This window comes from Rhinatrema bivittatum, chromosome 2 (assembly GCF_901001135.1).
Source record: "Rhinatrema bivittatum chromosome 2, aRhiBiv1.1, whole genome shotgun sequence".
Lineage (NCBI taxonomy): Eukaryota > Metazoa > Chordata > Amphibia > Gymnophiona > Rhinatrematidae > Rhinatrema > Rhinatrema bivittatum.
Window position 1 is genome coordinate 414,477,914 of NC_042616.1, and position 16,941 is coordinate 414,494,854.

Genomic DNA, 16,941 nt, shown 5'->3' on the forward strand with positions numbered 1-16,941 from the left:
ACAGGCTTGCCCAGGGTGACCGGCTAATCGGGAATCATGAGCCCATTTAAGAAGTTTCTTTCTCAGGGTCCGAGGTACTACTGTCTTCCCAGCTGGAACGGAATGGGTAGCAGCCAGAATCACTTTATCAGGGTTGATTATATGGCAAGGTGCATCCGGAACATCTACTCACTCCGACATGCAGAAGAAGGCAGCTGAAATGGGGATGGTAGTGGCCCGAGGCATGGGGTACACCGGTGGTTCCGTGAGCAAGCTGTTAGAAACGAGAAGCGTACTCACAAGGCTGAACTAGGCAGGATCCCAAACAAGGATAGATGGATTCTCCAGGCAGGAAGGCCCTCCGAGGAGCGGATAGCCAGAACATGACAAGGCCCCCGAGGAGCGGGTACCTAAGGCATTCTAAGTCCAGGAGTTCAGGAATGAGTTCAGAATAGTTAAGCGAAATATCTCCAAGAGGAGTGGAATAAGCAGGAAGGAAGTCCTTGCTAACTCGTAGGAAGCATAGGCTGGATGGATTAAATACACTGGCGGGTGACGTCATGCAGAGGGGATGCCCCCGAGGTTCTTGCCATGACGTGAATAAGAGAGGGCCTGGCGCGCGCGTGCGTGCCCTAGATAATCACTAGTTCAAGATGGCGGACGGGATCACCCACGCCGTCCCGGGGTCGCTGAGGAAGGCGGCGTCTGCAGGCTGAGGCCGCCGTGGCTCTGAGAGTCGCTGGTGCAGGGAATAGAGAGGTGAGCAGCAGAAGTCGCAGCCATCTGAGACTGACGGGCACAACAGTACCCCCCTTCTTAGGGCCCCACCCAGGGGGTTTTGGCTTCCTTGGATGAGTTAGATGAAATTGTCAAATTGGCTCCTTGTCAAGGATATTATTAGCAGGCTCCCAACTATTTTCTTCCAGCCCATATCCTTCCCAGGATATGAGGTATTCCCATTGCTTTCCATGTTTGCATACATCCAAATTGTCATCTACTTGATACGTAATGTCCTCTTCAGCAGTAAGAGGCTGCGGGTCCAGAGCCTTTTTTGAAAACGCGGAGAGGATGAGTGGCTTCAAGAGAGATATGTGGAAGGCGTTGTGTATCTTCATGGAAGTGGGTAGTTGCAAGCTGTAAGTTACAGGTCCCAGGTGGCGGAGAATGGAGAAAGGCCCAATGTAGCATGGAGCGAATCGAACAGATGGCAGCTTGAGACAGATGAATTTGGTACTGAACCATACCTTGTCTCCTGGTTGGAATTGAGGTGCTGCTCTGTGATGAGTGTCATAACATTTCTTGGCCCGTTGTCCTGCCTTCTGTAAAGGGCCTTTGGTTTGTTCCCAGAGATGATGGAGTTCTTCAGCCAAAGCCTGGGGTGCTGCAGATGAAACTGACAAGGGAATTGGTAGCGGAGGTAATGGGTGATGGCCACTCACTATCTGGAATGGTGTTGATCCAGTAGCGGTTGATGGGTGCGAATTCAGGGTGAACTTGGCCCAGGGAAGCAACTCTGCCCAGTCACTTTGTCTGGAGTTGACGTAGGAGCGGAGGAACTGTTTAAGTGTACGGTTCGTTCTTTCAGTTTGACCATTTGATTGTAGATGGCATGCTGATGTCAGGTCTAAAGAAATATCACATTCTTTAGACTTACAAAGAGCTCTCCAGAACTTAGCTGAGAACTGTACACCTCTATCAAGAGGATATGCTTTGGCATGCCATGCAGGTGAAAGATATGCCATATAAACAGCTTTGCCAATTCTGGGGCAGATGGTAGTCTGGGTAATGCCATGAAGTGCGCCATTTTTGAGAAGCAGTCTACAGTGACCTATATGGTGTTGTTTCCGCTGGACATTGGCAATTCAACAACGAAGTCAGTCGCAATGTGTGTCCAAGGTTCCTCTGGAGCTGATAAAGGCTGGAGAAGGTCCCAAGGGCGGCTGGAGGCTTCTGTCTTGCACAGGTGGTGCAAGATTCTACGTTTGCTCATACGTCCTCCCCCATTGAAGGCCACCAATAGTATCTTTCTAAGGTGACTAGCATACAGGCTTGCCCAGGGTGACCGGCTAATCGGGAATCATGAGCCCATTTAAGAAGTTTCTTTCTCAGGGTCCGAGGTACTACTGTCTTCCCAGCTGGAACGGAATGGGTAGCAGCCAGAATCACTTTATCAGGGTTGATTATATGGCAAGGTGCATCCGGAACATCTACTCACTCTGACATGCAGAAGAAGGCAGCTGAAATGGGGATGGTAGTGGCCCGAGGCATGGGGTACACCGGTGGTTCCGTGAGCAAGCTGTTAGAAACGAGAAGCGTACTCACAAGGCTGAACTAGGCAGGATCCCAAACAAGGATAGATGGATTCTCCAGGCAGGAAGGCCCTCCGAGGAGCAGATAGCCAGAACATGACAAGGCCCCCGAGGAGCGGGTACCTAAGGCATTCTAAGTCCAGGAGTTCAGGAATGAGTTCAGAATAGTTAAGCGAAATATCTCCAAGAGGAGTGGAATAAGCAGGAAGGAAGTCCTTGCTAACTCGTAGGAAGCATAGGCTGGATGGATTAAATACACTGGCGGGTGACGTCATGCAGAGGGGATGCCCCCGAGGTTCTTGCCATGACGTGAATAAGAGAGGGCCTGGCGCGCGCGTGCGTGCCCTAGATAATCACTAGTTCAAGATGGCGGACGGGATCACCCACGCCGTCCCGGGGACGCTGAGGAAGGCGGCGTCTGCAGGCTGAGGCCACCGTGGCTCTGAGAGTCGCTGGTGCAGGGAAAAGAGAGGTGAGCAGCAGAGGTCACAGCCGTCTGCAACTGACAGGCGCAACAATTTATTATGATTATAAATTTTCTTTTTTGGTATTATAGTTTTGAGATACAGTAAATTATCCAGGGAATAATTGCCTGTTTTAGTTCTGATAACCTCTCCTCCTAATGCTTTCCCCACTCCTAAAGACATCCACTTACCGTAATCAGGCACTTACTAATGGTCCCACATTTGGAGTGCTTCTTTAGTCAGGCAGTAGCAGAAGCCCATAGCTTCCAGAAGCAGTATCTGTTCTGGCCAGGCTCCTAAGCTTAGGGCATTCAGTGATGGTCTCAATTGCTTCCTTGGTTTGCTTCCAGTCCCAAAGTGCCTAACTGTAGAGGGGAAAGAACTGTAGTGCACCATGAGACTTGTAATACAGAAGGCCAGCGCCCCAGGGATGCTGTTGGTCCTGTGGACTACATTTCCCATGGTGCTTAGCAGATAAGCAGGCAGGGTGAGCTCTAGGCAATCAGCACCCTGTGCAAAAACTAATTGGTGCTCCTTTCCCCTAATCCTCCACATTCCACCCCTTTTCTCTCTCCCCCCACCTTCTGTCCAACACCAGTCCCTTTCTTTCCCAGCAAACAACAGTGCTCAGCAGCCCTCTACCCCCTCACCCCCACAAGTATCCCCCCCTCTCTCTCCCCAGCCCAGCCCAGAATTAAATTGAATTAATTTATATCCTGTGCCTTCCAAGGCTTGGGGGGGGGGGGGGGAAGGTTTACAGTTAAAACATGCATACAATCATACAACACAACAAAATGACATGACAGAGAAAATACAGGCAGGCTTCAGGAGAACAGGGAAAGCTATCAAAAGATATAGGACATTAATAGACTCAGTGGAAGGTGACTAGTCTGCCTTTTTGAAGGTATTTTTAAAGAGGAAGGTTTTCGGTGCCTCCCCACCTCTCTCTCTGCCATCAAACTACTTTCTGCCTCTCTCCCCTCCCTCCCACTAGGGCTAATTGTCATAGAAAGAAGACAGAACAGTCACTGGTCTCCTGATCCTAAGTCTCTCCTCCTGCTTGCCAACCGCATGCAGGCTGCCACACAGGGCTCGTCCCTGCTTTCCAGTGGCTTTCAGAGGCAGAGTCAGCAGCAGAGACAGCTCTGGTGCCACCCGCACTCTGCGTGCAGTCACTGCGTTCTGCAGCTGCTCCTGCCCCATGGACTGGCCGCCGCCTTAAGACTGATACCGAATGGAACCAGCAGGGGAGGGGGGCCACCCTATGCAGCTACACGGGTCGCACACTTCAAAAGCCAGCCCTACAGGCACCTTCCTGAAGTCTGACACCGCAACGTTCATCAATGAAGTATATGGGCTGTGGCTCACCCCACCATGAAATGTTCTCGTTCTATTACCAACAGCCCAAGACTCCTGCATCTCACGGGAACAACCCAGATTGGAGGTCTGTCTCCTACAAGAGCACCAGGAAGTGGACATGACAGAAACAGGAACAGATTTGGGATGCTGGCTTTGCCGAGCAGCGCGGACAAAGCAGAGTCTTCCATCCCAGAATTAACAGGCGCTACTGAAAGTAGTCCCCTGCCTAAGGAACCACAAGCTGGGCTGATCTCAGCAGGATTAGCATAATTATACTGCTAAAGTCTGCGTCCTGTGAGGGAAGCAGGAAAGGAGGAAAACCGAAGGAGCAATCAGAGGCTTAGTAAGGTGGAAATCCTGGGGGAGAAGAAAGGGAATGAGAACAGGAGAAGAGAGAAGAGAGAGAGATTACAGGGAATATTGAGGACCTGAGAGGAATAGGATGTATAACCTTCATCCCCCACCCCTCACTCGCTCCCTTGCAAGCGTGAATTCCACTGTTTTCACATTCCTGCTCAGCTGACACGCTGCCCCTCCCATTTGCACACTTGACCCCATAAGTTAATGTCCCAGTCACACATTCACCACTTAAGAACATAAGAACATAAGAAAATGCCATACTGGGTCAGACCAAGGGTTCATCAAGCCCAGCATCCTGCTTCCAACAGTGGCCAATCCAGGCCACAAGAACCTGGCAATTACCCAAAAACTAAGTCTCCCTTCCCCCTCTCTTTGCACCAGTCACATCCTCATAACCCATCACCCCCATCCTACCCCATCTCCATGAAACCAGCAATGCAAACTTGCCAGTCAACAATAATGCATCCCTAAATCATCCATAAAACAAACAAACAAACAAAAAAAAAACCAACCTTCCCTTGTCCTCTTTCCACTCAAAAATAAAGACAGTAACTTTAAAACAAACAAGCATGCGCCCACATACCACAAATTTTAAATCGCCTGCACAAGTGCGTGCATGTGATTTAAAATACACCCACCACGCATATGTGTGCTCCTAATTTTAAGCAGTTACACAAGCGAACGTTATTCGCGTATCTTCCTTAGGGATTTGTTGGCTTTTAGGCACGTAGCTACGCAGAATTTAAAACAGGCGCTCGTGAAGGAAATAGCCAGTTTGACAAGTAATCCACCAGTTTGCCCAGTCTATCTTGAGATCATCCAGACCCCTCTGGTTCTTCAGCCTGCACTCCCCCCAGTTTACCCAGACCCCTCACTCAGCCTTGCACCTCATCAAAAGCAGAAGTGAATAAGCGCGGGTAACAGCCCAGCACGTGCGGCGGGCTTGGGATTTAAAATCCTTATTTACGTGCGTAAATGTTGGCCCCGCCCCGGAACACCCAGGCATGGCTTAACTCCGCCCATTTTTTGCACACGTTGGATTGCTCGCACGCATGCACATACTGTATATGCACGTAAATGGGACCATTTGGAAATACGAGTTGCTCGCGCTCAGCCCAGATACTCGTGTATATGGGCCTTTTAACACAAGCAACTCTTAAAATTCACCTCAAAACGTGCATCATTCAATGTTACTCACAAAAACACTGCAAAACCAAAGCTACATAGAACAAGCATTTATTATTCAGGATATCCTTTCCTGCTGATACAGTAGCCCGAGTCCTTTAAACCTTTTCAGACTCTCCTTCTGTGATCCACTAACCCTTCCTCTTTCTCTCATTGTGACAAACTACCATGCACAATGGAAGACAAACCGCTGCCCTATGATTCTTTCCTCACATCCCTTCCCCCAAACTTGATGGATTAGACAGATATTTGCAAACAGTGCTGTTACGCCTCTGTTTCAGATTTCATGAGGGCTTCTCCAGCTCCCTCCTTTTAGACTCCGTGCATCCTTTTTTCATTCTCTCCTTTTTCTTCTAGTCTTCTTTCTTGATTGTTTATGAAGCTGCTGCTTATTCCTTCTCACATTCCTTGCTTTCAAAATCCTTCATGGTCTTGGCTCATGCTAACCTTTTTTGGCCTGATTTCTAGGAATCCTCCTCCCTATTCCCGTCTTCCCTCTGACCCAACACATAAACTAGCCAGTTGACGGAAGATCTGCCCGCGGCCTGCAATGACCTTTTTGTCCTACCAACTCTCTCTCACCCTTTTGCAAACCCATCTCAAGACTTACTTTTTCTCCCATGCTGATAAAAATGGGAAGTAGTTTTATCTGCTTCATCACACCAATGGACTTTATTGTATTATTATTTATACTGGATATTTCTAACTCTAAAGGTTGGTTTTTTTTAGGTGGAGTTGCAATGCATCATGCTACCTGAATCTGCTCTAGATCGCATGGTATTGCCATCTCCCTCTGCATATCATACTAAGGGCTGGAAAAGACCCCCCCCCCCCACAAAGTTAGCAAAATGCAAACAGCCAAGGAAGCAGGGAAGGTAACAGCCTCTCCACAGCAACACCACGCAACACTTCAGATGCAGCAACTCTGTGCCAAAGCTATCATGGAGATGCCAACTCTGATGACTGGCTGCGTCGTGAGGAGATTATGGACACCTTTTATGTGACTGCTTACTTGGCATAATGGGACACCAGACACCCAGCACTTTCTTTCTTTCCCGTGCAGTAAGCTGGAGAACCGAGCTCCGTCCCTTTCCTTTTGTTCTCTCTTCTCCCTCCCCCCTTCTATTTTTGTCAGCTGTTCCTCTCTCCGTTTTTCTTAACTTCTTTCTTTCCCTCCCTTTCTCCCTCCCTTTCTGTTTCCACTCGGTTCATCCCCTCTCTCTCTCTTCTCTACCTTATCCTCCCTTTTCCAGGTGACTCTTTCTGCCTCATTCCAAGCTCCCCTTCCTCTCTCTTTTTTTTTTTTTATGTCTCTCACCTATGGTACCCGTATGCCTCGTGTTAATCACCCACCGAATCTCTGTGTGCAGTTACGGTCACCTTGCACGCATCAGTTCAAACTCTTTGTGCTACGGGAAATAATGCAGTAGTATCTTTTTTCTATTCTGCTCGTCCTGTCTGCCCTTCCCAACTCGTCTTCTGTCACCACATTCCCTGTTCTTCTCGTTCCTACTCCACTTCCTCTCCCGTTCTCCTTCCATCCCCCCACCCTGACTCCTCCTTCTCACTCCCCTCTCGCCAGGTTTTCCCTCCCCATCCCCCATGTTTTTGCTCACAGATTGAAGGTTAGGCCCAGGCCTCCACTCCCAGGAGGACTTCAAGCTCTGGTTTTCTCTTTAGAGAAGGGTCAAGAAAAGGCATTCCCTCCCTCCCTCCCTCCCTCCTGCCCTCCCCCCCCCTCTTTTGTTTTTTAATGTTTTTGTTCAGGGCTCAGCATTGGCATCGCCAATTAACTGGCAGAATTCAGCTGCATCGACCAAGGTCCTACTGTTAGCAGAAAGAGCTGTCATTCTGCAGCCACCAGAACTCCGGCTGAGGGGTCATAGAGGAGAGAATGGCACTAAAGGGACCCTGCAGGGGACAGAAGAAGACACAGCGTGAGGGAGCGTCCATGCAGGGAGGATCCACTTCTGAGCACTGACTTTGCACTAAACGTAAGGACTCGATTCCGAACTACTCAGACCAATCAATCAGATTACTCAGTTAATCCTTCACCAATATTGCAGCAGAAACCAAGAGAGTCCTCCAGCAAAAAAAAAAAAAGTGGGACCCATCAGAGCATCTTATAATCCCTCCATGTATTGCATTTTGAGATTCGGGCATCTGTGTCGAGGGAGGAAGAGGAGGCAGTGGTATTCAATAATTCATCCACAGTATCAAAACCCATATGTGAAGGTCATGCTCCCGCACTCTGCAGGCACCCAGTGTATTCACCAGCATGCACCCAATTTATGAGCAGTGAATGAAGCCCTACAGGCACATAGCAGAGGAAATGCCCGATGGATTATTATGTTGGCTTTGGAATCAAAAGCCATCGTTATAGCTTTTTTTGGTCACTTGACTCCTCTACCTCCTCTTCTGTTAGTGGGAAATAGGCGTGAACCCCCAAATACACTGAAGCTGGGAGCAACGTCATCCAGAAGGAGCTTGGATATTACAGTACGTTTGCAACGGCCCTTCCTTCTACACAACACTTTCTGTGCCTGAAGCTCATTGAAGTGGTAACTCCCTGCTTTATCTGGAAGGTGATTTACTCTCAACTAGGTGTGCTCACCAGCAGCCTTATGGCTGAGTATGCGATATTACACTATAATGCATACTCTGTCCTGTAGAAATACAGCATGCCGTTGCAGCCCAAATTTAATATTTCAGGCACGTTCTGAGAACAAGGTCACATTAATTTCAATCCCTTGAGAAATGCGAGTATAAAAGAATAGTACATGGCCTACCATGCCTTCTACTGCTCTCATAAGGCCTAAATGAGGTTCTAATTTTGACCTGGTTTGTATTGTATCTTAGCTCTTCCTCTCAATCCAGCTTCCTGCAGGATGGATCCCTGTCCTTAGCAGTCCTTGAGGTCAATATTCTGCTTCTATTCAGCTGAACAAGTTAGCCAGATAAACATATCCAGCTAACTTGTCTGGGACATTCAGCAGAGTGGTTGAGCCACAGAATATACCCAGATAACTGAACAAGTTAGCCATGCCCCGGAATGCCCATCACTTACCAGGATAACTATTTAGCCAGTTAAGTAATTATCTTGGTAAGTGTCGACCTCCAAATGTGACCAGATTTTCTAATAGCACCACTTATCCGGTTAAGTGGCTGTGAAAATCGACCTCTTCTTGTTTTCCTTTTTCATGCTGCTGGGACATTGTTTACTCTGAACACTATTACTACACTGGGGCTCTTTTCTGCTTACATCTGTGTTGAGCTGAACATACCAAATACACCCTAGCAGCAGCATTGTCCAGAGTGTGATTTTTTTTTCTTTTTTTTTCTTGACAGGCAGATTATAAGCCTTGGTCTTAAGCACTTTACAGACACAGAGCACAATTATTATTTGTGTGAAAGGGCAGAAACAGCTGAAGAGAAGAGGATGTGATAATTAGCATGTTATTGCCTTCAGCATCTTGGGAAAGTGAATAAATCCAAATAAATAAATCAATAAAATAAAATAGATAAGATATCCCTGGAAAGGCAAAACAAGAGAATATGTAAAAGTGCAATTCTCTTTTTTCCTTTCCTATTTAAGTGTCTGATTTCAATCGAGAAGCATATTAATCATAGGATGCTAAGGACTGTGAGTGTGCTGCTTCAGTTCCCTGATTATAACGGTTTCTAAGCCTACCACACCTCCTGATTTCCAAACTACATTTTACTACGGTTCATTTTTAAATGAAGACTGTCTTCCAAGAAAAGGCATGGAAAGGACAGGTGATAATAGAGCTTGGAGCAAGGATGAGGAAGTCACCTGGGCCCTGGTGCCCGCCGCCTGAGAGGCCGTGCTAGTCACACTGCTGCGTCGGTTGTTGACGCTGGGCACAGTCCGAGAAGGCATTCTGTCAGATGGGAAGATTGGAGCACTGGTCTGGTAAACATCTTCCAGGTCATCAGATCTGTCCAAGAGGTCACCCGTGCTGTGAGTGCTCCGAAGCGCAAAAGACCTGAAGGATAAAAAGCAAGTCAAGCCAAAATGCAGAACAGGGCATGCCAACAGAACAAAGATGGAAAGCGCATGATGGAAAGAGGACTAAAGACATTGATTTGAAGAGCGAATATAGCGAAATCATCCAGATAATAATGGAAGCCGTGTCCTGCCTGAGTCTTGGCCTTGTGACTGAGAAGGGAGGGGTTAGCAGGACATGGATTTAGCTTAGCTAAAATCACTGAGAACTAGGTGACTGGGTGTGTGTTGGGGGATAGATGGGTGTATTTAGGCAGGTTTGTGTGTATGAGGGAATGCTCTGGGGGGTAACGTGTGGCAGGTTGGGTCTAAAAGAGGAGCTGTGGGATGGGTGGGTTATGGCTGTGTGTAGGTACATGGGGTGTGGTTACACAGGTGTGTGTGTGGGGGAAAGGTTTAATTGGGAAGCTGTGTGATTTTTTTTTCCCTGTCTCGGGGGGGGGGGGGGGAGGGAAAGGTATGCTGGGAGCAGATGTATGTATATAATGTGTGTGGAGGTCTGGAAATGTGTAGTGTGTGTATGATGGTAGGTGGGTTTGTCTAGGGGGAGGGGGGTGGGATAGAGTTGCCAACTGGCTCCAGATTTCCAGGACATGTTGATCCAGCCTTGGTTTTACTCCCACTATGCAGGTACTTATAGTCTTGCCTTTGTTAGGGAATGCAATAGGGAAATCAGAACAAGCCCCAGCATGCAATGGAGTAAAACCAGGACTGGATCAACCTGTCCTGAAAATCTGGAGCCATTTGGCCACCCTAGGGTGGGAAATGGCTTCCTTTTTCATGTTATTTTAGTTGAAGTGGAGACATTTGAAAGGAGGACCATCAAATGGTGCATTATGAGCCATACAAAGAGAGATGGAAGGTGTACTCTCTGATAGAAAGAAGGGGAAGGATAAATACATCAAATATCTAGCAGGCTTCAATAAAGCATCAACAGGTAGCACCTTCCAGAGAATGAATACTTGAGAATATGGGGGTCATCATATGAAGCTGAAGGGAGAGGAATAAAAAAGAAATGTAAGAAAATACTCTCTCACTGAAAACGTGGACAACACCCAGAACAAACTTTCAGCAGAAGCAGTAGGAGCCGAAACAGAGGCAGAAGTCAAGCTTGTACAAGATAGACACAAAATCTTAGTGCCGGGGGTCGGGAGGAGGGGGGAGAGGGAAAAGACTACCGAAGCCCTGCGGTGGCAAAGCAGCTGGCCACAAACGCGCAGACCGGGTGAACCAAGTGGTCCCTTATCTGCTGACGGCTCCTGCGTTTCTGGAAGCAGAAAGATGAAAAACAAACAAGGGAGAGAGGGCAGAAATAGATGGCAAAGGAAAGAAACAGAGGAAGAAAGACAGGGATACAGTTAGAGGAAGAGAAAGACAAAGGAGGGGAGTGAGAGGAGAGCCGGGGGCCGTTGGTGAGATTCCCTTCCCCTGTTAGTCCACCTGTGCAGAGAAGCCGATGACAGAGGGAGGCCTTGCCTGAGTGCCTATTTCAGCTGGGCAGTAGCAGCGCGCAGCCACCAGCGCACAGCCGAAGCCGCGCACGCCCCTTTGAATGGATTTTGTTTCTCTGTTTTTCCTACGGGAAGGCCAAGATCTTTACGGCATCTCCCACAGTCCAGGGTCCAATGGCTCGTCATCTAACCCGGCAAATTGGGGAAGTCATAGAGAATCGTGAAAGGGAGATGTCTTCAATGTCGGGGACCTCCCTAAGTCCTGGCATGAACTTACCACCTCTTCAACCAGGAGTAGTTACCGACCCCTCCATACTCAACAGCTCGCTGGGCGGTGAGCCTCCCCTGTGGGAGCTAAGGTGTTCCGATATCCACTTTAAGGACAATGTTCCTGCTTCTGATGTTTATCTATGAATTTACCTTTGCCTTCTTCAGTGAGTGAAGTCTCCCCCCTTCCTTACCTACTATTTGTCATATTCTGAGGAGCCTATTCACTCCTCTAATATTAAGGACATTACTCTTCTGGACATCTGGCAGGTGATAACTTGGGTTGATAAATCCCTATCTAATTCTATGTCACAATTGTGTAAAATAACCAAAGACACTTGGGTTAATTTACATGATCATGATTTACAGCTGAATGCTTTCGATGAGGCAATTACCAATGTGAAATCTCAACAGAGTATGTTACAAGCTACTACTTACATTAAAGATAACATGAAACTTCAATCTCAGATAGAACATTTAGAAAACCAGATCAGGGGGAAAATTTTGAGATTTTTAAATTTTCCTCAGACAAGATTACTTTCCGCTTCTGAACTATTGAAAAAGTACTTTGTAGAAATTCTTGGGATTCCTGAAAATAAATATCCCTCTCTTTCAATTATATATTACCTCCCTTAAGTAAGAAGATAGCTGCGGTTGAAGGGGCAATGGACTTTCCAGTGATAGAGAGTCCTAGCCTTACTGATTTCCTTGCGTCTTCTATTGATGACATCCTTACTCGAGCTACCCTACTTGTCTCTTTTGCATTTGAGCAGGAAAAAAATAATTATTTTTTGGAATTTTGTACTTTTAAAAGATAGGTTGTTTTATGGTCAGCAAATACATGTTTTTCCAGATGTTTCTAGAGTAACCCAAGTTCTTCGGAAGCAATTCCTCCAGTTAAAAAATAGAATTATTGATTTGGGAGGTACGTTCTTTCTTAAGAGATCCATGTAAATGCTTGATTACCTTTCAAGGAACAAGATTTGTGTTCACAGACCCTTTACACCTTGAAATATTTATGAGGGATAAGTCAATAAAGAGGATTTAAGGTAATAAAATTGTAATTTTACTCCAATAAGTATTATGTTATATACATTCCTGTTTACTTCCCCCATATAATGTGGACTGGAAGATTTAGATTATTGAAATATTGAAGATTTTTCTCTTTTTTTTTCTCTTGCTTTTCTGTTCATTATTGTTATTTCATTGCTTGTTATTGAAATTCTAGTTAAAAAAAAAATAAAAGAAAGAGAGACAAAGGCAGAGGGACAAAGAGAAATGGATAGTATTACCGTACTGACTGCTCTTCTGCGTCTCTCTCATCTTCCAAGGATTTCACGTAAGCCTCTGGGAACCACCCTGTCCTGCAGCAGAGAGATGGAATGAGATAAGGAGAGGAAGACAGCCTCCGTGCAGGACTCAGTACAGGGGGCATCTGCAATAACTGGGACTCAGCAGTGCTACTAGGTATAATCCCACCTGGGCAGCATTAAGTAAAGGAACTCACTAAACAGAAGAACAAGGGGATTTATGGATTCCAATATTACCCTCCTTATTGCAATTTTCTGGCCTGATTAACATTCCTCTACATCTGAATTCCTAGTCTAGCCCTAAGCCCACTTGCTACCATGTTGAGAAGACAAGGCCCTACGTGTCTTCAATAGTGGCCACAAGGAGGGCTTTTTTTTTTTTTTTTGCCCAGATTTGACTCCCGCCCTGCGCTTACCCAGTTAGTGTAAAACAGATAGGGGGCCCACAGATCATGGCTCCCTTTAGAATCCAATAGAGGTGCATCCTGAATCCTACCTGTAGGTGTCACTGGTGTGCAACAGCTGAGATTCCCTTCCCAGGGGCCTGTGAATGCTGCCTCCACAGTATCCCCAAACCGTGTCTAGCCCAATGCGACCCTGACATATTGGGAGGATGAGGAATTTGTAGGGGGGGGTCTGGAATATTTATGTTTTCTTATATTTTTAATGATTTTGCTTTAGATATGTGAATTTTGCATCTTGTTTAAATTGTGGTCTTTGTACATCGCGTTGGGCGATAGTTTTATCTGTAAAGTGGTTCAGAAATGCTATTAAATAAAATAAATGTGCAGAAGCCAAGTCCTGAAAAACAAATTCAGATCTTCCATGCAGCACAGCACAGCATTGTCATTACAAAATTGGGCTGGACAAGATTTGATTCAAGCGTGAGCAAGTCAGACCATGATATTCCATCCTATTTTTTTTGTTTGTTTTAAATTAATCCAACCAATTATTTAATTCCTGTTCCACAGATTTAATAGAAAAAAAAATACATTTTAAGTGTTTTGTCTGAGGATCCAGTTCCAATTCAACCACCAGTGTACTGCTAAACTTCTTCCCAAGCGCAGTTGCACTTCTTCCGCCTTATAGGCTGCAGGGCTGGATTTAGGGATAGGTTACATAGGCATGAGCCTTGGGCACTAAATTATGAAGGTGTCCAAAAACTGGAACTTCCCATGTTGCTTTATGCTTTCCAGGAGGATGGGAAAGAGGAAACCCCTTGCCCTAAATCCTCTGCCTATGGGTGCCATCATCTTAAATCCAGCCCTGATGGGATGTGAGCCTCCACTGGCTGCACCATACGTGGAGGAGGAGCGAGGACAGGGGATATTGCAAATGCGCTCAGCAGAGCCAGAGAAATAAGTGGAGCGGAGTAGCAGCCTAGTGGTTAGTGCACCAAGCTCCAAACCAGGGTTCAAATCCCTTCCTGCCCTTCTGTGGGCTACTTACTCATTCAGCCCTTCCAGTCTGCCGTAGAGCCACCCATTCCTGGCCTCGGGTACCAGGACGGTGATAACATCCCCCTTTCCGAACCTCAGCATGGTCTGGTTACCACTGGTGGCGTGAGATACTATAGCCTGGACTTTCACACTTCCTGCTATGCTGGCAACATCACCAAAGGAGCTGGACCGCGAACGTTGGCCACTAAGTAAAGAACCTGGGTGAGAAAGAAAACAGAATCGGAACGTTTCCCTTACGTGTCAGCATTTCAGGGTCCACGCTGAAACTCCTCTGCACTCATGGATCCCAAAGCATTGCCTGGCAGGGACTACCCTGCGCAGCACCTTTCCGCCACAGTGCCCCAGGTTCTTACCACTTGATGGGCTTCTCTGAATGGGTCTCCTTCCCATGTCAGACTGAAGAGGTGTTCTCATCTCAGCCTGCTCTCTTTCCACCGCCTGCAGGATGGAGTTTGAACTGCGACTCATGGCCGAGCCGAAGTCACCCAGGGACCTCTGGGACTGTGAGGAAGAGCAAGAGACAGGGGGTTCAAAAGGGACACACGGACTAGGGTGGCCTCTGGCATCCTTAGAATACAGGTAACGTTGTACCCAAAATTTGAGGGTTCCTTCCTCCCTGGCAGTCAGATCAGCATGAGTGCTGGCAGGCTTTGGAGATACCTGCACGCCCACTCTCTGCGGCTGCTTCCTGATGACAAGAGAAGCCTGCACCATGCAGGGAGAGCAGCCTGAGGTGACAAAGAGCAGGCACTCGCCTTATTCCTGCCTTGCTGGTGGGGAGAAGGAGAGGGACCTGGAATGGGTGATGGGAGGAAGGGGAGATGGAGAGGAATGATACAGATAGAATTTAGGAGTCCCAACGAAGGGCTAAAAAAATTGTGCATGGTCTGCTTCAGAAAACCTAGGAGATGAGACCTAGAAATCTAAATCTGTAAACCCTACATAAGGGGTTTCCCCAAACCTATCATGGGGACCCCACAGCCAGATGGATTTTTGGGATATCCACAATGAATATGCATGAGAGAAATTTGCATAAACTGGGTTTCCAATGTACACACATCTCTCTCTTGCATGTTCCCTATGCATTTCCTGCAAAGCCGACAGGCTGTGGGGTCCCCAGAATAGGCCTGAGAGACCCTGAGGAGAGGTAAGAAAGAGGAGATATGACAGAGACAGCGAGACATGTTTACCATGGAAAACACCCCTTTGAAAACTGCACATGCTGTCCCCACAGGGCACATACTTTACTTCATGGGCAAAAGTGGCAATGGTGGCAAGGTTAGGGCAGGCTGGCCGCGGTATGCGTGGGGATTTCGTTTTGTGTGCTTGGGCACCTTGCATGCTTTGCACCTGCAAATGCGGGAGAAAAGTTCCTGCAGCTTTGAGGAGGAAAAACTCTTTGGGGAAGAGGGGGGGTAAGAGCTGGAAAAAAAAGCCTTCTTAAATCCCTGAAAGTTATTAACGATGCCCTAGAAGCAAACCTGTTTCCAGGGAAAGGATCTTCTATATGAGATGAGGCTCTGAGGGCCCAAGCTGAGGAGAAATGTCAGGAAATGTTTTTTTTCCACAGGAAGGATGGTGGAAGTGTGGAATGCCCTCCTGGGATGGGTGGTGGAAGATAAGAGAGTAACGGAGTTTAAGAGAGCACGGGCTAAGCAGAGAGGATCCTCAGCTGCTAACAGGGGAGACAGTAGACAGCACAACCTGGCAACACGTATTTCAGTGTTCATAACTTTGTACTCGCCTGATTCAATAATGGCTACTGGGGCTGCCAGAATATATGGCAAAGAGGTTAAGCTGAAATGTTAGACGTCCTAGTGGTAACACAGGCATCCGTGTGATCGGGTTGTCTGACAGGCTGCATGTTCTGTAATAACCGGGAGGTCGAAATTCAATGCCACTTAGCCAGATAAATAGGAGCTTCTCCGGCTAAGTGGTGATGTCTGAATATCCAGGCCCGTTCAGCAGCCGCCATGTTATAAAATCGGGCACAGATTTGTTTGTGCCGGGTTGCGCGAACAAATCTGCGCCCTCGCGTAAGTTTAAAGATTTGCCCCTCAGGGTATGGAAAGACTTATCAGTAAGGATTTGTCCCAGAGGGAATATATCTATTACAGGAAGAAGGCAACACTTGCCTGCAGACATGGTGACCAGTAATAGTACCCAACCAGTCGGGTCTTACTGACAACCTCGGCGGTATAAGCTTATACAGTAGTAGGAACATTTCCTGAGCTTCCATACTCTGTGGTTCTGGGATGTGACTACCCCCAGTTTGAGACTCTGTGGGGCCAGTTGAGGCAGCTTAGGCTGCATAGAAACATCTCCCCTGGAAGCCTCTCCATGGGACATTGTGAATGTACATCGCACAGAGTCGAAGTCATCCAGAGCATAGAAGCAGCACCCGAGAAGAAAATCCAAGAATTCCCAGTGCTTAAAGACTGCTAGGGTTGTAGTGACATGTAGCAGAGGGAACCCTTAACTGATTCTCCAACAAGGGCGGGGGAGGGTAACCCTATAGAAATTAAGCAAACCCCGCAGGAAAGGAGTTCCCTTCAATTGGGGAAGAGGCATGATGTCTCTTTTCTCAGGAGAATACCCCTAAGTAAGGGCAAGTGCTCAGCCTGAGAGGTTTGAGCTGAGGGAAGGGACAGATATAGCATTTTGCTGCCCCTAGGCACTTTTGGTGCTTTCACCCCCCCCCCCCCCCCACCTCCTGTAAAGGTCTGTTTTAGGGTAGCAGAGGGCTGCTCTCTGCTGAATGAAATTTAGT

At 47.3% G+C, this 16,941-nt stretch overlaps 1 protein-coding gene across 3 annotated transcripts in view; it reads right to left on the reverse strand.

Annotated features, from left to right (window-relative positions):
• Positions 1-16,941, reverse strand: part of BAIAP2L2 (BAI1 associated protein 2 like 2) — a 92,316-nt gene that overhangs the window by 12,722 nt on the left and 62,653 nt on the right. For all 3 annotated transcript variants that reach the window (XM_029590154.1, XM_029590155.1, XM_029590156.1), the window contains 4 exons: positions 14,525-14,672; positions 14,161-14,368; positions 12,694-12,765; positions 9,471-9,663 (listed from right to left, as the gene is read on the reverse strand). In XM_029590154.1, the coding sequence (XP_029446014.1) occupies positions 9,471-9,663; positions 12,694-12,765; positions 14,161-14,368; positions 14,525-14,672 (621 nt within the window). The remainder of the gene's footprint in view (positions 1-9,470; positions 9,664-12,693; positions 12,766-14,160; positions 14,369-14,524; positions 14,673-16,941) is intronic.